The 20,527-nt window shown below is 36.8% G+C and overlaps 1 protein-coding gene across 2 annotated transcripts; it reads right to left on the bottom strand.

Moving 5' to 3' along the window:
* Positions 1-6,790: 6,790 nt before the first annotated feature.
* Positions 6,791-18,967, bottom strand: LOC145767494 (deoxynucleoside triphosphate triphosphohydrolase SAMHD1-like). 2 transcript variants are annotated; one of them, XM_082579328.1, is made up of 14 exons: positions 18,833-18,967; positions 18,392-18,552; positions 17,795-17,910; positions 17,416-17,486; positions 16,173-16,319; positions 15,932-15,979; positions 15,561-15,728; positions 13,139-13,230; positions 10,763-10,883; positions 10,326-10,469; positions 9,867-9,944; positions 9,168-9,302; positions 8,781-8,882; positions 6,791-8,481 (listed from the first exon to the last, which is right to left on the bottom strand). In XM_082579328.1, exons 1-14 carry the CDS (start codon positions 18,902-18,904, stop codon positions 8,350-8,352), a joined length of 1,587 nt encoding a protein of 528 aa, XP_082435454.1. In that variant the 5' UTR covers positions 18,905-18,967; the 3' UTR covers positions 6,791-8,349. The 2 variants fall into 2 exon arrangements, with proteins under 2 accessions (XP_082435454.1, XP_082435455.1); XM_082579329.1 differs by lacking the exon at positions 15,932-15,979.
* Between the last annotated feature and the right edge of the window lie 1,560 nt (positions 18,968-20,527).

The raw sequence follows: 20,527 nt of genomic DNA, 5'->3' as shown, positions 1-20,527 counted from the left end.
CTACAAAGAAGGGCATCATGCTATGTTATAATGATGTAACCTACTTTGTTGCAGAATTTTGTGCCGTGAATATTATTTTGAGGCAAAAATAAAAGATTATAATTAGGCTAAAAGCAGGGGCGCCGGAACGGTTTTTGGCTTGGGGGGGGGCAGGATTATGAAAAAAGAGTACTTTTGTTGCTAAAAGGCCAATTTTTTTTTAAGTTTTACTATAAGATATAGCGATAATGCTCATCTACCAGTTCACTATCAGTAGGCCTAATGATACAAGTGTCCAGTATACAAAAAAGGGCATCATGCTATGTTGTAATGATGTAACCTACTTTGTTGCAGAATTTTGTGCCGTGAATATTATTTTGAGGCAAAAATAAAAGATTATAATTAGGCTAAAAGCAGGGGCGCCGTAACGGTTTTTGGCTGGGGGAGGGGGGGCACGATTATGAAAAAAGAGCACTTTTGTTGCTAAAAGGCCAATTTTTTTAAAGTTTTAAGCCCGAGTTTTAAGATAAGATATAGGGGAGAGTGGGGTTAGTTGAAAAATGATCATTTTTTTAACTCTCGATAACTTTTTCAAATATTTACTGCCAACATGTGAAGTAGTTTATAAAAACACATAATCCATGACCATGTTAGTTTCAATTTGTTCAGTCAAGGTATAGCCTAGCGATAATGCTTATCCATGAGCTCATCATCGAGTAATTATAGGGGAAGGGAAGGTAATTTGATACGGAAGGTAATTTGATACACCCCCCCTACAGAAATGTACAAATAATATTAGTCAAAAATATTGTCATTAGGTGGAAGATCTGTGAAAATAATGCCTACAAAAATTGCACCATGCAGCTAACTCGTGTTTTTATGGCATAAAATTGTAACAGTGTGTTTTTTGAGTATTTTCGTAAAATTTTTAACTCATGATTATTTTCGTCTGGAAAATTAAAGAAAAGTTCCTGAAAGATGAAACCAAACTCATTTGACAGTTCATTGATAAGGCTTCAAGGGCATGTGACGTTTTTTCTGCAATGTGCATCCAAGCATACAAAAATCAGAATTTTATAACTTTTTATGAAAAAGGTAAATTGATACATGTGGAGAAGGTAAATTGATACAGTATATTAAATTCGTTTTTGTGACTGTAATAGATGTTGTCATTGATCTAGTTGATTTAAATAAGTTATTCTTTATTAACAAGACATGCTACTTTGGGAAACAACTATTATATAGGCTTTCGTAGGCCTACACGCTATCAGTTGTCAAAAAATGAGAAAAGCGCAAAGCACCCCCCTTAAATAAGAACTCTAGCCAATGATCCTTCCCATGTCCATCCCGGTGCAGAAGCTTCGCCGCACACATAGGCCTCAACAGTCATCTTTACATCCAAGCACGCCAACCACATATAAAATTTTCATTTATTGCTTTGCTGTCAAGGGGGATTTCTTTATTAGTTTTACTGTATCAAATTACCTTCCGGGTGTATCAATTTACCTTCCGTGGAAGGTAAATTGATACATTTTAGTACCGTTTTTAAAATTTCAATTTAAAAAAAGTAACAAAAATATAAAAATAAAAATGTTTTTAAAAAATGTGTAAGGGATCAGACTTTCATTTCAGCTTAAAATGAATAGTTTGTGTCACCTAATTTTCAGTTAACAGGCAAAAATGTTAAAAGTGTATCAAATTACCTTCCCTTCCCCTACAAGTGTCCGGTATACAAAGAACAATGGCACTAAAGGGTATCATGCTATGTTATAATGATGTAGGCTAACCTACTGCGATACCAAATTTTGTGTCGTGAATATTATTTTGGGTCGAAAACGAAAGATTATAATTAGGCTAAAAGCGAATAGCCAAAATTGTTATATCGTATTGCAAAATGTGCAGTAGCTTACATGACCTTAAAAGGGCACCATTGCCCCCCTGCCCCTCCATCCACAGAAAAATTGAGGGCAGGGGAGCATCCGCTTTCCTTTCCCCTCTGCTTCCGGCGTCCCTGGACTGCTCTCCATTCAGCGGCATCTAATGGATGGAATAATTCCCCTGCAACAACACTTCAATCGAAAACTTCACTTGCCAATCTCGGTGACCGGGCCTGCGTCAGTGAGTCAAAGCCTCTACAAGTAGGCTATGCGAAACCAGATGCGAAACTGTCAGGATTAAGCTCTGCTAGAAGCTTTCCCAGTCCGCGGATAAACATTTAATCAATCAATATGAAAGCCACTTTAACATGAAGAAATTCAGAAATTGCCACTGAAACCTCGAACCAATCAGAACATGTTATAAGAAGCTATACCGTCCAATTGTGACCTTTCACGGACTCAGCCAGAGAGTTAATTCTTGTTTTGAGCTTTATTTAGTAGGCCTAGTTACAGAAATAATTAATAATGAAGAAGGTGAACCATACTGGAATCTGAATTTGATGAAGCCATAAATGAATTGAAAAGCCATAAAGCTCCTGGTAAAGATCAAATAACAACGGAAATGATAAGAGCTCTGGATTGTGAAGGACTAAAACATAACTTATTTATAACTTATGTAATAGCATCTACATGAATGGCCACATAGGCTACCACTAGAAATGAATGAATCCATTCTTGTCAAACTGCCGAAGAAGCCAAAAGCCACACAGTGGACAGAATTTAGAACCCTTAGTCTGATGAGTCATATACTAAAAATTTTGCTAAGAGTCGTTCTTAGAAGAAATAGAAAAATCATCGAAAATGAAATTAATGAAACTAAAAGTGGTTTTATGCCTGGAAAGGGAACACGGGAAGGAATTTTCAATATGAGAACTATATGTGAACGTTACAACCAAATCAATAAAGATGTTTATACTTGCTTTATAGACTATGAAAAGGCCTTTGACCGAGTTAAACACGAAAAATTGATGAAATGTTTGGCTGATATAGGTTTAAATGGAAAAGATCTGCGACTGATAGCTAATCTATATTGGACGCAAAAGGCATTTATTCAGATGGAAGGTGGTTTATCTGGTGCGATGGACATAAAACGTGGAGTTCGCCAGGGTTGTATACTATCTCCATGTCTATTCAACCTGTATACTGAAATGATTTTCAGACAGATTGATGGAATGGAGGCACTAGCGTACGCAGGGGGGGGGGGGCCATTGGGCCATGGCCCCCCCCCCTAAAAATGTTTTAGTAGTTAACGACGTAGATTAAGGCATTTAATATGTTTTGGATTGTACTGTCAGAGCAATTAACAATGTTGCTCTATAGACTAAGCTAATACGAAATACATGGCCCAATCCACCAACCCCACCCCAGGTATGCCAATGTAGCATAGTGTTCTGAAAGCCTATTATAGTGAGAAAAAAATGGATGAAGTCTAAACTAAAACCATACTGGGATATCATGAAGACGTCTGGGATATCAATGGCCAGTGGCGTAGCCAGGGGGGGTTTGGGGGTTACAACCCCCCCTTTGGCACGCGTGTGACATCACGATATTGAAAATCATGCCTTCAGTCTCTTTTTGCTTGGGAATGATGCTTTCAGTCTAAAAAAAACTTGCCTAATTTTAAACAAAATTGCATTAAAAGAGCGAGTTTTGCCAATACCAAACATTCAAACATCTCAGCCAGGAATTAGCAACAAGAAAACATAGAGACTTGGCTTTATTTCCGAAAAATGCCGAAGAAAACATGGTCTTATCCTTTTGCTATGCCACCTGACAGCACCATTTTACAGGAATATTCATACCCACATTTTTGTTGAAAATGCTCTCAGAATGCACCAAATTCAAAGTAATTTTTCAACATTTTCTGGGGGAGGCCCCCCAGACCCCCCGCCGCTGGGTGTCTTCTCAGGCAAAAACGCTGTCGGGCTTCGCCCGCCCTTGTCAAACCCCTCCCTTTACAAATTTATGGCTATACGCTACTGTCAATGGCCCCCCCCCCTGACAAAATCCTGCGTACGCCACTGAATGGAGGGTATCAGCATAGGAGGTATGAACATATCCAACCTACGGTATGCAGACGATACTGTTTTATTGGCGGAATCAGCAGAAGCTCTCCAAACAATAATAGAAAAAGTGAACAATATTGGAAAAGAATATAACATGAAAATCAACACAAACAAGACGAAAACGATGATTATTACAAGAAAAGAAAATGTACCAAGTTTAAATATTGCTATTGACGGAATGCTGGTCGAGCAAGTCAAAAGCTTTACCTATCTGGGACACACAAATAACTGAAAATGGCAGATGCGATACGGAAATATTGAGACGAATAGAAATAGCAAGAAACAACTTCGTAAAAATGAAAAAGACATTAACAACACGCAAAATTAACATCAACACTCGAAAACGAATTGCTATACATGGACTATGTTACTCTACAATGCAGAAACATGGACACTGTCATCACAGATGGTTAAACGACTTGAGGCATTTGAAATGTGGATTTATAGAAGAATGCTTAAAATTTCATGGAAGGATAAAATCACAAACAAAGATGTACTATCCAGAATACAAACCAACATGGAAGTTCTACAAACAATTAAATCAAGAAAATTGAAATATTTTGGCCACATGATTCGCAATAATTCTATTCAAAGACAACTACTAGAAGGAAAAATGAACGGCAAACGAAATAGGGGCAGACCACCAAGAATTTGGACTAATGATATTGAAGACTGGTCAGGACTTGACTACAAAACTGCAGTAGAAAAATCTTACAACAGAGAAACTTGGCGTCTCATTGCCTCCAACCCTCGACGAGAGGAAGGAACTTAATGATGATGAGTTACAGAAGAAAAATGAGTAGCTTAGTGGTAGGGGTGGTAATCCAACCCACGTCATGAAAATGACTACTTTCTAGCCTTAACCCCTAAGACAACCAGCTGACAATGAATCCATCACTTGATTTGCTTTGCAGCATCTTCTTTTCGCCCTTTTTCATGTCACGGAAAACGTAGCATAGCCTATATGATTGGTTCGAAGTTTCAGTAGCAATGACTGAATTTTTCTTGTTAAAGTGGCTACCAATCAATATAGGTAGTTTTTGCCTGATAAGGCGTTGTTTCCACAAAGCAATGGACTGGATGCAAAAGCACTATTGTAAAAAAATATGCGGCGTTTTTTTTTCAATTTCCGGGGCCTTTAAAAAAAATTCCAGCATCCTAACATCTTATCGAGCTTTGGTCCAAAAGTGGGAGTCGCTCAGCTTTAATCTTAAGCGGATCTTGTTCAAGTGCACAGCCGAGAATGTCAGCTCACACACATTTATGTTGAACCAAACAAGCTCAACATGTTCTTTGCAAGCTTTCGCATTTCTGGAAATTTGTTTTTATCCAGCCACTGGAAAAAGGCACGAGAAAAAGTTGTTGCTGTCGGCTTCGAGGAGAAGCTCAATTAGTTGCAGGTGATCTGGAACCCAATCATACTATCCTTTACAGTTGGGGCAAAATCTCGAAAGCGGTCGTTGAATTTGCTAGCAAGAAAATGAATAAATGCTCAACTGTATATTCTCCAGCAAGGATGCCAGCGCTAGGTTTTTCCACCTAGATCTGTTTTTTTTTAGGCTACTACATCTGGGTTTTAAGTTTGTTTTTTTTCAAATTTGGGTAAATTTAGGTTTTTCGGTTTGTAACTTTTCTTTGATTCAAAAAGTTGCTTATGCAGCTCAACATAAAATTCCAAAACCAGCACAAACATGGTGGCTTTCTCGAGAACAGATCATCAGCAGCATATTAGAGCAGTGGGAAGCGCTGGTTTTGTATTTTCAGTCTCAATGTTAGACTGACAAGGTTGATGGTGCAAAACGGATTTATGATGCACTTGTTAATCGTGGAACAAAGCATATGCTCGTTTTTTGCAATATGTTCTGAAAAAGGCAAATAGTGTCAACCTGGAATTCCTTTGTGAGCATTTTCATCTGCACAAGTTGTATTTTATGGTTTCTACACAATATTTTAAGTCTCTTCATCAGAGAAGATTACATCATGCACAGAAAATTAGGAGAAATAGAGTCAAACAATGCTGAAAATTATAGGAACATGTCAGCTGAGCACCTTGGTAGACGAACAATAGACTTATTGGAACAGGAACCCCATTTGTTTTTGTATATAGTTATATATAGGCTACCATAATAACTACCAATACTATATAAGCATGTATACCGTATTTGTATAGCCTAATTATATATAGGCTACGTGTTACCGTACTATTTGCAGCTTTCTGGGGCTTCTGTGTGATGATATAAAGTGGTGTTAAAAGCACATGCAGGTACTTTTAACGACTTTACTACATTTTTTCTGAACCTGGGTTTTTTTCACCTCATCTGGGTTTTTTTGAACACACAATCTAAGTTTATTGGAAATTCGTCGCTGGCATCCCTGCTCTCCAGCCAATAATAGCAAATTTCGCAATTATGACGCAACAATGAACTCGCCAGGCTTTGCCAGTGAAAAAATGCTGTTTTCATTATTTTTTTTTAAAAGATATGCAAGTTGAATTTGTGCGATTTCTGTGTGTCTGCGGGCCAAAATAACATATTGTGCAACAACAGGCGCGAGCCATACAAAAACATATCGAGGGCAGAACTTTGGATACCCCTGGCCTACAACATGGACATTCTGACATGTATTATCCAAATTGCTTCTGGTGATAAACTAGATCCTTGATCGCATTAGCTTGACCGCGATAGCTCAACCGATGACAGCAATCCACTGTTGCAAAATACGCAACTATAAAAAGTGTACAAAAAAAGAGTTAACACTGATCTAAGGCTTTCTTCTATATTCAAAATCAACTGTGCCCAGAGTCCCAACAGTAGGGTACCTTGCATTATATTATGATAACAGGACAAGTCGGCATACAGCACGTTGACGCAACAAGCACAGAAAAAACAAAACGAAAAATGATTATCAACAAATTTCAACGCTGGTGACAAACAACAATTTCCTCTCTACGCAATTCAATATACCAACTTCCAAAACAGCAAAATCCGTGATTTTTACATTGATTCAATGTCTGCAGACGTAAAATTTAAAAATGAGGAATTTTGCTGCCTGGGTCAATGTCGATATAAAATTTAAAAAAATGAACTAACAAAATAAATGATGCGGTAAATAAGATAAAAGATGAACGCACACACCTAACAGAAATCACATATAATAAACCATATCGTCTCATACATATACAAGGCAAGTAAAAGGGCTTTAAGTTACAGAGTAAAAAATCAAACTTTTAATTATGATTATAAAATATTGATTGAACATCTCTATCTTGGCTGAAATTTTTTTTTGGAACAGAGGCTTCAGACCACTGACGTAGAACAGATGCTTTAGACCGCTGACGTATGTCCGGTCACAAGGTTGGCAATTCGTGTTTGCAGTTAAAACTTGCTTGAAAATTCTTCTACCAACTCGGTACCACCAAATCGCGTTGCTCAAGCACACAACTCAATGACAGAATTAACGTTGCTTGAATCTTGCCATATTTTTCACATGTAAAATATTTTTTGTGTATACTAAGCAAGAGCAAATGGAATGACTAATGTGCTGAAAAGACAGGAAGAGAAATCTCTCAAGCGAGACAATAGATTTAAAAGCGGATTGGGAGAGAAAACGTTAAAGTCCCAAAAAGAATGTGGAAACAGCATGTGAAAGACGGGTAGAAAAGGTCAGACAATAGATAGATGCGAAGGATTGATTGAAGTGAAGGAGATTGACAATTGCTGGTATAGAAAAAAATCGTTTTCGCCATGTAGTGGGGTACAAACCAAGGATGGGTGAGCGAAGTTTCATTCAAAAGCAAACACCGAGCACAGATGGGCAGGAAATATTGCAATTTAGAAATCTTTGGCGCAGTTTGAAAAAGATGCATAAAAATGATCAAGTTGATAAAAAGATTGCGTGGCAAAAAAACAATAAAGCTTTTAAAATTCCCATCACCAGACTTCGTTGTTTTAATGCAAGCTAATTTTCAAAGCTAAAACACACGGAAAAAATGAAGAAATGTTACTTCGAGGGCAATTTGTTTCACATACAAAAAAACGTTTATAAGAATTACCTAAGCAATGCAGATGCATAGAATTCGTTTTGATATTACACGCAATAAAAGCATTGAATAGTTTAAGTTGAAATGCAGTATCGAAACCATTAAAAGAAGATCGCATTTTTTAAGTCAGTTGGATAGTTAAAATGCAAACATTTGCAGACATCTCCTACTGTCCAAGTATAGGCATTAATAAAAAGATCGGATACAGTAATAACAGGTAAATAAATGCATGTATAACGTGGTATATAAATGAAAATAGTGTTTTAAATATTTGGTATAATGTAAACAATGAAGTCACTTAGCTAGACGATGGAAGCTGATAACTTGACTAAAAATCAAGTTCTTCGCTCTCCGTGGTAAACTTTAAACTTTTGGCGGAGTGAATCTGGTCAGCAGAGGTCGAACGTCGCTTTTTTTCTTGTTTTATTGGCGTCAGAGAAGACCCCACCAACTGCAAAGTCTGTTGCAAAAAAGCGATGTTACATTGATTCAACACATGATTTAATGCTTCCTTAAAGCACAGACTTTCGAAACGAAACGACCATGCATAGTTTGTATGAAAGGAAATGTTGACTACTTATTCTTATGAGGCCGTCGGTGTCTGGATCAGTCGAGTCAGAGAATAAGCGCAGATACTGGAAGGTCGCAATGCAAAAATCGAAATGATGGTTAAAAACGTAGCTTTCGTAAATTTGATGAAGAGTGATCACAATCAAACGTGATGTGAAAGCGATTTTATTGACACAGAGTTATACTCACATTTGGAGGTTTGAAATCCTTCATTTTACACCAAGCTTTAAGACATCTCTTGACAACTTCACGCTTTTCTAAAGTCTTGCAGAAGACACGGATTTCGCAATCCTGTAGAAAAGTTTGGAAACAATCAGAAAAAATCTAAGACAGGGAATCGAACCAAGATGCCATGCTCATTGTTCACGCAACAGTTGATTTAGCCTCAAAATTTTGTGAAAAAAAGGACGACGGCTATCCCAGTCAGCAATTCAACGCCTTTCTATGTTGATGCAACGTAAAAACTACAGTAAAAAATAATAATTGATTTGCTGTCTGGTATTATGAGTCAAAGCATGACGTAAACCTGCAACATTTTTAGGTTGTTTTACGTTATAAACGTTGTTTAAAGATTACTTCAAAGGTGTCGGGTAGCATACGGGATATCTCTTCCCGCCGGATTTGATAAGGCACATTGGGATTCTGCTTGGAGTAAAAGCGGAATTGGTCGCAGGGGTTGCGGTCGTTCATGCCAAAGTCAATCTTTTTCACCTGGAAAAAGAACAAAGAAAGTGAAGCAATAGTACGTTGAATTAACGTAACACAAAATAAAACTAAGCAATCCAATCATTTTAGCCGTTTGGCCAGCACCTGTGAAAACATTAAGCAATAGCATAAAAAAAAAAAAAAAAAAAACGGAACGGAAGTAGTTTCCTTTTCAAAATCGTTTATATTGGACATGCAATCCGCGCATTCACAAGAAAATAATTCATATGACAATTAACTAATTCAAACCACTTTCTAACAAAAACACTAGTCTTAGTTCAGCTCAAGCTTGTCAGGGCATTCTCCATTGCTCAAAAGCATGACCCCTCATGTCAGTCCCGTAAGAATGAGAGCAATTAACAAAATTAAATGCGTTCGTGACAATATCAATGATGATAATAACATTTACACAGTTCATTGCTTGAAACGAACGAAATGACGGACATGGTTGAATTGAAGTTTGCGAGTCGGAAGCTGCTACTTTTGCGTTCTTATACCGAAAAGAATGAAAATTTAGTAACAAAAATCCTGTGTTGTTATAGTCTTAACAGCTAATGCTCTGACACTTACATTTACGACAATGTCGTCATATGACAGATCGTCATCAAATTCTGCTAATTCTTTCTGAATATTTTCACATTCTTCGTGCTGTTGAAAAAAAGTGTAAAAGTTAATCTTTTTCACATTTATACAACGTCTCAGACAAGCAAGCAACATACGACATCAAAGGATAACAGACGTTTTAAAACTTGCTGATAGTTTGTTAAGACAGCTTTGAAATAACTGGTTCAAAACTGGATTTCTATTTTAGTTGCAATTTGAAACCCTGGTCTCCTGTGACCACTTTGAAAATTTGTAGCAGACAGGCTACAGCTTTGATAAGTAGATAGTTAATTTTTTTTACGTAACCGCATGGAACTAAAAGCAGCGCCACAAGTTTTGAGAGATGACATTCAACAGAAAAATGTGTCTGCTGTGACATGCAATAATTCTAACAGTGTAGCGTGACTTTCATCATTACAAACTTACCGAGGGATTGATGTGAACACCCTGTGGTGGTTTGCACTGGCCCACATACTTGTAGAGGTCTCTGCGTAAGATTCTATTGAGGATACCTCGCGCTTGGACCATTTGCTCCGCCTCATTAGTAGAATACAGGATTTGATAATACACCTGTGGTTCGAACACACAAAATACATCGATAAAAGTTTGTAAATTTGAACATAGACGAGCCGTTGATTTGTGAAGAGAAAAGTTACAACTTTAATTGAATGTTTCGTTTGAGTAAAAGTTGAAGCTAACCGTTTGCGATACTCTGAATACGCGAAGAGTTTTAGGAAAGTATTCAACAATGAACTTAAGTTGTAATCTTTCAGAAACAAATTATCTTTGAAATGTGCATGGAATTGATCGTCAAAAAAATGGCACGACAACCACTGCAGCCACACAGCCAATTCGACACTCACGTGATCAGTCAGTTTCATAAACGCCTCCATGTCATTGACGGTGTCGGCAATGCTGAATTTCTTCCCGTTTGTTCCGACAAATTGAATAAAGTCGTTGGCAAGGGTGAGAGCATCACATATCCTGTAGCAGCAAAAAGTTTAACCCTTTACATCTCTTCTAAGTTTAAAAACAAAATAAGATTCCAAGACTAGCATTATCAAAGTATAATCGGACACTAAGAATGGCTCCTTTGCCTGTCAGTCCACTTATCCTAAATTTTCTAATACTGGGCATAAACCTTGGGAAGAAAAATCTACTGTACCGCGAAGATATTAATCTTAGTAGTCTGTCTCAAAACACGTGTTTTTGATTTTGAAATTTAAACTTCAATGGAATCTCAAACGAATGGATCGATCAATTATATTATTATTATTAGCGGGAGAGTTGCATTGAGAAAACGTTGAAAGTCACAATACAAAATTATACAAAAAACATGGGTATAGTCGAAAAAATGAAGAAAAAGTGCAAGTGAAATTGGCAAAGAAACTAAAAAGCCACTGAACTGTGAAATCACCAAAATGTCAAGCTTTACAAGCAACGTGCAGTTGTGCATACCCTTTTTAGAATTTAGGGAAACCAACTATTACCAGAACAAGTGAACAACAATATTCGTAAGTTGCAAAAATGCAAAATGATCCCAGGATAAAAAAAACTGGTCTACAAATTGGTGAGCTACAACCAGAAAACTAATAAGCATACGAGCACGTCATTCGAGTCGTCATCAAAGTATCTTGAGCATAGTAGTTACGTACCAAGCAGAGGCGTTTCTTGCCATGCGACTAGCCTACATGAGCTAGCCATTGGGAAATAACATGAAAAATATACAAAATAGCATATAACCTCTCAAAAAGCACACCAAAATTACCTATTAAGGCGATGGGGTCAGACGGTTTGCTTATACTTTATAAAAATAATTGTATTGCTTATCGACTCTCTTCTGATTACGTTTTTCTACGTAGGTATATAATACTATATTAACATAACTGTGACGTCAGCTAGTCTAATGCAGTTTCTAACGTGAACATAATCTTTGCGGTTGCAGAAAGTTGTGTCTACCCTTTGAGCATGTGGGAATTGACTGTCACAGGAATGAGGAGCAGGTCACGTTCAAACAGGTGATTCTTGGCGCAAGACATGCAGCGCAGAGTTTGTGACTGAAGATACATTTGGGAAATTATTGTCAAACAACACGCGACTGATGGGAGATGTGTTGTTTGACACTAACTTCCCACAGGTTTCTCCACAGTCGAGTATAGCAAGAATCGTTGTCACTTCTTGTTACACTCGACTGCCGAGAAACGTCTGTTTTTGGAAAAGTCTTTGTGACTAACGTGAAGGTTAAACCGATATGGTTGTATTGTTTAGCGTACGCAATGCTCGCTGTTCTACAGTTAGTACTCAGCCTTGTGCTGACGCCAGAAAAATTACTTCTTCTACATAATGATTTCCAAGCTCTCCTTTGTGGTGTTCAACTGTTTATGTATTCTTTGCCACTTATTTTGAACCATTAAGGATGACTTTAACAAAACATGTAAATTTTTAGATAAATGGCGAGTGGCTACCACAAAGACTGGTCCAGTAGAACTCTCACGTGAAAGTATGAACAGAGCAAACAGATGCTGATTAGTGTATGCGCTACAAGTCGAGCATGATGTAAGCGTAATTGATTTCAAAAAATATGCAGGTAATCGTGTTCATTGCAAAAAGAGCTACATACTTTATGCAAAACATACATGTAATCATAATCGAAGGTATTGCTAGATACAGAAAGACAAAAATTGATTGCTTTGTACAAAGTGAATGTAAAAATCACAATTAACTACATTCATTGTCGTTGTAATCGGCATCATCCTATGTTTACTCGCAATATATGATGCGTTCCCCTGTATTTTAAGATCATGAAACAAAAAGATTATAGAAAAATAGAGGGAGTAGTGTGAGGGTACGAGATAATCATAAACCTTTCTTTTCTGCACAGGGCGCTTTCATACGCATGTCAAAAAATACAGAAGCTGAAAGCGTTGCCCAAAAACACAAACGGGAATTTATGTTTGTAACACATCAAACTGGTTACTTACACATGACATGGTAGGAGTAACAAAGTAAAATGTTGGATATGCCATATGCATTCCTTCGAATCACACTAAAAAATATGTGCTACAGTATTTGGTTTCACAGTAAATCAAATGCAACAACTAATCTTTCTACGTATACGGCAAAAAGGTTCGCTGGTTGGCAGTGGAAAGCAACTTTCCTGGATTCATCAGTATGCAAAACTTCCAAAACCATACCGACTAAAGACGGAATTTTGTCAAAGTAGTAACGTCTAAACTTACATAGTCTCAACTGCGGTGCCAACTCTATGCTGATAAGCCCGTCTATGCAATACACCTCGTGTATGGAACATCTCATACAAGTTAATGTATTCCTGTTTGAAAAACAAAACTTTCATCAACACGACTGCTCGTGGTAAAGCACTTGAAACATGAAAATGGTCCGAAATTGGGTGGGTTCTTAAAGGTCGTCGTCGTCGTCGTCAGCGTATGCTCAAATTCTATGAATGGAGACAAAGGACCAGATGAACTTCAATTCGCTTTTAATTCCGATTCATACACAGCATGAATTTGTTGTATATCCGGATTTCGAGCATTTAGCTCTCTTCAGTACAACTTTTGAATTGCGAATGAACAACACTACAAATGAACTGGTATTTATAGCGAAAAAGGTTCCACGTTGACGGCGATGGCATTGCAAAACAACGTCAATCACTGCCAACGTGGAGCAAACAGTAATTGGTAACTTAGCAATTGGCCTGTAACCAACCTTTGCGTCTACTTTTTGGCAAGTTGACAACTGTCAAGACTTACTGTCGTTATCCAACTGTGAAGCTATATCACGTGACCAAGATGTCTTCACAAAGCTACCTCCTACCAGCAGGTGATGTCACCAAGAAATTGAAAGCTTTAACATTTGTGATGCATTTTTCATTTTGTAAAAAGTGACACATGTGTTTAGTGTTTACGTTAACAGTAGGCGTTGTCCGAAATTAGCAAAAATGACAAATGGAGCCAATAAATATTTATTTTGCTTTGAAAACTTTGGCGGAAGTATACTATAGCTCGATAAGCTAGTTAATTAGTTATCTCGTCTCAGTACTGCAGTAGCAGTTTCCAGATATTTTCTTCACCATGACGTAAATGATGAACAGCCGCACTTTGAATACCGATGTTATTTGATGCGACTACAACTTGCTACTGTAGCAAAACTGGCCCAATCGCCAAACAAACTGTAACTCAAATATCATACTAGTTTTGCTTATCTCACAATAATTCGCATTCTTTTTTGTACCGTGTGAGGCAAAGTAAATTTAAAATGCCAAATGATGGTTCAAGGTTTAATATGAGTCGCAAAATGCATCAAAACAAGCTGTGTTGGCACATTCACAATGCATTTCTTGTGTCACACCACGCAACATGCAAAAAATTTAATTCTTTGAAGAAAAGTTTTTGAATTAAACTTCGAGGCAAAAAAATTGTTGGAAACACAAAGTGTCTGCTAAGTGGTGTATTAAATATTTTGTAACCTCATTTTGCATTTGTCAATTCTGAACGACTTGGGTATAGAGCTTTGCTAAAGACCTTACTTTATTGTGCCATAAACATATCAAACGAAGTAACACAATCAGACCAAACAGTATTGCCTGCAGACATACAAAGTGAACGTTTTCGGCGCAGCACTGAGCCATCGTCATCAAATTTCGACGTAGAAAACAATCGAAACATTTCTTCGCATTAATATTTTTTGTGTCTGACGAAATAATGTGAAGTCCGGTTGTGTAACAATAATTGTATAAAAAGTTTAGCAAAAAAGCCTTTTAGAATAATTTAACATGCCATTATTTTCAATCGCAGTAAATCTTGTGAAGTTCCAGCATGAACAATTAAAACGCAATCAGGCAAACAATGCAATTGGCAAGAGCAGGATTATGGCAAGATCTTGGTCGTGCAGCAAAGTGCCTTCACTCACATGGCTTCTATGGCAAGCTTGCATTTGTGTTGGTAAGCGATACGATGCAGCGTGGAACGGACGTGAAACATGTCGTATAAGCTAAAAGCTTCCTACAAGTTCAATCAAGGATAAGACAAGGTGAAGTGACTTTCAACTCTCAGTTGATTTGACTCTAATGTACAAATCGGAAGACCACGATTTCCAAAGTGTTATCGCTTATTATGGTTAAGCAATGAGCTCGAAGTAGATAATAATCTTTAACAGATCACCCATCGCGAGTGTGGATAGTGATATGCCGTCAACAACTGAACAATTGTCCAACATGTCCTTAGCTCTTGTTTAAGCTAGGCTACCACAAAATCATAATTTGTGAAAAGCATACCGTAAAAACAATTAAAAAAATGACACAGTAGCAATTTTGAAAGACAATTTAGCACAATGACTCTCAAACTGTGCGTCGCAACAGCCTGGTGCGTCGTACAACACTCGTAAGGGCGTTGAGCCACAATTTGATAGCGTAACTGAGCTGAGTAATACTGTAGTTAAAGCAAAAAATTTACGGTGTTTAATTCCGTGTGATTTTGCAACAGATTTTTAAAGAAAATAAACTTCTATGAAAAATTTCATTACTTCAAACCAATTTAACGATTTAAATACAGAATTTACAGAGCAAACGAAGAGCAAAGCCACAAAATCTGAAGACATTGAATTAATGGACGAAATTACTGGTCAACTGCTTGGTAATCTCACCTTATCCCGAGCGCAAATTTGTGGATTTTCTCCTTCAACCGTGAGAACTTTCAGAAACTTCATGAAGCGATTGTGGTCGAAACTATTCTTGATTCCCAGATGATGACAGTCGCGAGCAAAGTAGTCCCACTTGTCGACATCAACTTTATTTCGTTCGTTGGACACAATCTGTGGATGGGATGGATGCAATGCGAGAAAGTATATTACAAGACAAAAGCTTAAAACTTTCGAAAAAGGGTTAAAAATGATTACAATAAACAATATGTACTGTGTTTTAACCGACTTTGTCATAAACCACTTGCAAAATCTATAAAAAATTGCAGACATAATCTTGTGCACACAGTTTACACAAATGGCAAAGCATGCGGTACCTCATACAAAAAGCTTTTGTTTTGATCTCTTCCTTTATAGTTCCATCCCTAACCGCACAAAAAAGAAATTAGAGAATATAATTGATCAGTTATCAACTTACAACCCAGGGGACTTAAAATCATGTGTCATAAAGTTCTTTCTTATATGTACAGATATTGTAGGCTAACCACCACAACCAGTTCATTTAATGTATTTTCTAAGTGTATGGCATGCTTAATAATTTTCATAAAGGTGAGGCACCTCCTTTTCTTTGCCGGTAGCACCATTAATCATTTCTTCAATGAATACAATGTCAACTTCTGGTTTCAAACCGCATTCAATAAAATCAGCTTCCAGTTTATTATCATCAATCAAGTATCGAAGCATCAAGCAGGACCCTTTTTCGTGCTGCAATCAATACTATGATGAACTGGTGATCATCAATCATTAAGCTTTTCAACATTAATGCTCTTCTAGTCTCTATGTTAAACAGCCACTATGGCCCGGGCCTACATATGCCAAGCAATTAATATAACAGCCGGCTGCGAGACTGAGTAGTAAAAAGGTTTGTACAGTATGTTCAAAAAAATGTCAGATTAACATCTATACCAGATTACCAGTGGTTCTCAACCGTGAAGCATGATTTTCAGCATGATTGATAAATTACAAAATTTAAAAATTGTTTGTGCTTTGTTTATGTATTAGCCTGCAGTGATTCTCAAACTGTAAGTCGCAACACACGAGTGCGTCGTTTGAAATTGCAAAAGACATTGCACAAAGGTCTGGTTTCTTGACTAAAAAATCATAATAAATGTTCAACTTAATTCTTTTGAGATAGCAGATTGTTGATCAATGATTATCTTGGAAATGCAAACGTTGGTCAGCAGTCTAACACCACTCACAGTTTTGCAATGGCTGTAATTTAAAACAAATTAATATTAATTACAAATGAAAAAAAGAGAAATTCTTTGTAACGGTCGCAAGTATTCTATTAACTTTTGATAAAATTTGTAGAAAAACATCAAATGAGCATACAGATTACTGATGTTTGGCCCTGTGTACCAACATATAGCTCATAACACAATTTCATCAATAGTCAAGTGAGTTGCGAATTCAGCAAATTCTTCTAAGTGTGTTGTTTCGAAACTTATGTAACATATGATTCGATGAGGAGATGTGATATACCAAAATTTCAAATAGAATTTTTTAGTGGTCTGCGACCGCTTCAAAGGCACCAAAAGGGGTCTACTAAGACAAAAAGGTTGAGAACCACTGATCTGTATGTACAGAAAACGTAGCTGTGGTCTTGACAAGATACTTGAAGGGACTTCCTTCCCAACCATGTTACGTCAGTCACCAGTCATACGCCTAGATATGACAAAAAAGTCAATGCAAAAGCAGGTTTTGAGGCATTTGCTCCATATGGTTGGAACAATCAAGTCATTGCTAACACAAAATAGTTCAAATTTGTTCTCACATTTTGAAATAAAAATTATTATCTTACTTTCCATTTTAGAGAAGGCTTTAGTTTTGGAAGAAATTTCAAATCGAACATATGGGAAAACGGTCCATGACCTAAAAATTTAATATTGTAATATATCACTCATAAACGACGAACACTTTAATGAATCAACAGGCAATAGCACTAACCTTACTTAACATCAGCAAATTTTCAACAAAAGAAATTCGCTTTTCTATATTTGCATAGTTCTCATAGCAATTTACTGGTAAGGACAAATACTGAATTCAGTTTTTCTGATGATTGATAGGAAGTAAATGTTCGAAATAGCCAACAGCATTTGCAATTTCTGTTTTCTTTTGAATTATGATCAATGGTAGTGGTGTTGCTTGGTATCATTTGAAAATGATAATTCCATAGTTACCAAGATCATGACACAAGCCAGCCAGTTCAACACAGAGAATATCTCTATCATCCACTAGTTTGTGGCCATGCTTATCTTGAAGATGACGGGCCAATTTTCCGGCCAGATGGCATGTTCTACATAAAGAAGAAACATCTATTTAGTGAAGTGCACATTACAATAAAATCACACTTTTAATTCCACATAGCGTAACTTTTTAATGGGCACACATACGAAAATTGACAGAACAATATCATACAAAAGATCAATCTCAAATAATATTCACTAAGACTGGTACTGTATTAACATGAGGTGTAATGGATAAATACTGAAGTGTACAAGTTAAGAAAGCTTCAAGAAAAACTAGAGAAAATCCATGACAATTGGTTCATTGTTAGCACACAATGGGATGCACTACTTTAAGCTGTATGGTCTACCATGGCAAACCACAAAGCTGAACACTCAAAAAATAAAAATGCAGAAATGCCAACTAAACATATTGACTCTCATTCTCTGATTCAGTCATTTTAGTAGAAAATAGTCTGTTGCACTTAATTTTTCAGCCTTAATATTTTGCTAAACATGAAGTTCACTTAACAAGTACGGTAACCTTTTTACCCAATACAGTGCTCAAATCTGTTATGAGAAGCCCCAGGGTAGACAAAATAATTTCCTCCCAATTGCTTGATGTGTCGAAGCCTTTGAAATTGAGGTGTGTCTATAACTTTTACCAGCAAAGGATGAAGTTGAATGTGTCCATGGATTGGATCATTGAAAAACTGCAATGCACAATATTGACTTAAAAGTTTGAAAAGATCTTGATGTATTTCAGTTGATATTCTATAGTTGACGTTTGTCTTATAAGTTGAGATAAACCATTTAAATATTAGTTTGGTTTAGTGATTTCTATCTAACTTGTTATTTACGCAAAGCAATAAATATTAACACAGTTTGAATAGTACAAACAAGCTAAATAACCAATTCTACAAATTAATGTTATATAAATTTACTGTAGCTCCGCCAGATAGCTGTGAAACAAAGTAAAGCATAAGTCATCACCTTTGTGTCTAATTCCTTTTGATCTTGGTCACATATAAACTTAGGTGCATTTCCATTGAAAGTTTGGCTCATTATTATTTAAATTATAGCAGCACCTAAAGTTGACTCATAAAACTAATCTTATGAATATCTGTACTATCTATACAAAAAGATTGTTGAAATATTAGCTATAATTATTATAAACTGTAGCTAAAAACGGGATCTTAAGTTTGGCAATATCTATTATTTCATATCTAGCCTATGAGTAACCTGTAACCATTCCAGAAAAAAATATGGTTCACTGCAAAGCCCATACCTTTGAGCAGCACAAGCTAAAAAAGTAAAAAATTCCACCAATTGGGATGGCAACTCAATCAAAACTGCCCAAAATGAAACACAAATCAGCAGAAGTTCAAATCCAAATTTGGTTGTTAAAATAACATAAATCCAAGTCTGATCAAAAACTGGTCGCTGACATAAAATCCAGCAGGATTTATAGCTAAATATATCTCTGGAAGAATGGAAGATATCAGACACAGTAGCGGTACACGACATCTGGGCGAGACCAAGTGGGCGACGGACCATGTGGGCGACGGCCAAAGTGGGCGACGGTACCGTAGCAAAAGTTTAGCTCAGGGTTACTCAACTAATGTTAATAAAGGGCCAGTCACTCCAGTGTGACAAATTGAATGCTTTTAGCGGTCCGGTGAACAGTGGGCGTATCCTGGTTGGTTGAGCAAGGGAAGCAATAAAACTTGTGGGGGATTAGAGCATGCTGAAGGCACGTGATTTCCAGAAGGTCCGGGGGCATGCCCCACCGGAAAAGTTTTTGCAAAATTACTCAAATAATGGATTTAATAATGCTTTCTGGAAACACTTTTAGGGTAATATTTGTATGAAAATTATTAGCAGATATAAACAGTTATTAACTTATTAAATGAAGCTCTTACACACAAATGGGCAAAAAATGCGGCTAAAACTAGAGAACACCAAAAATTCAGCTACAGGGTCAAATCATTATAATTCAAGGAGCTGGTTTACAAGCTCCCCACTTGGTTAAAAAGGCGATGACGTCACGGAGGAGCAAGTTTAACTATTTATCCGTAGAATACTTCTAAAGATACCAGCAATTAATCAAGAACATATCTCTGTCGTTTCTGCTTCGATTTTTACAATTGAACCATTGCTGGAAAGCACAAGCTATCGTCTACTCAAATAAAGCTAAGCCAGACCCTAAAAATTAAAAATATTTCCTAGGTGAAGAGTTGAACTTGACCGAGTTTAACCATTTATACGAAAAATACCTTCAAAGATACCAGCATTTAATCAACGCTAATTTAAAGAACATATCTCTGTCTATTTACAAGCAAAAGTTGAGGTTGATAGCTTTTTCACAAAGCGAGCAACCGGGCTTCAAACACAAGCAAATAGCGCCCGATGACTCGTTGCATTTCTGAATCGAAGCAAGTATAGGCCTACAAGTCTCCCCCGGTCTGCGATCATTATATGGCTTTATTAAATTAGTTCTAAGTTGCTTGTTTCTGCTTCGATTTTAACAATTGAACCATTGCTGGAAAGCACAAGCTATCGTCTACCCAAATAAAGCTAAGCCAAACCCTAAAAGTTAAAAATATTTCCATGGTAAAGAGTTGAACTTGACCGAGTTTAACCATTTATACGAAAAATACCTTCAAAGATACCAGCATTTAATGAACG

This window comes from Aplidium turbinatum, chromosome 3 (genome assembly GCF_918807975.1).
Source record: "Aplidium turbinatum chromosome 3, kaAplTurb1.1, whole genome shotgun sequence".
NCBI lineage: Eukaryota > Metazoa > Chordata > Ascidiacea > Aplousobranchia > Polyclinidae > Aplidium > Aplidium turbinatum.
The sequence above is the reverse complement of the archived record's forward strand: the minus strand, read 5'-3'. Positions and strand labels throughout refer to the sequence as shown.

Excerpts from the sequence above, each read along its gene's own strand:
- LOC145767494 (XM_082579328.1), bottom strand. The coding sequence starts at position 18,904 with ATGAGCCAAACTTTCAATGGAAATGCACCTAAGTTTATATGTGACCAA. Across the intron at positions 17,487-17,794 it reads TGGCTTGTGTCATGATCTTG|GTCATGGACCGTTTTCCCAT; the intron begins GTAACTATGGAA and ends TTAAATTTTTAG. Across the intron at positions 8,883-9,167 it reads TGCTACCCGACACCTTTGAA|GATTGCGAAATCCGTGTCTT; the intron begins GTAATCTTTAAA and ends ACTTTTCTACAG.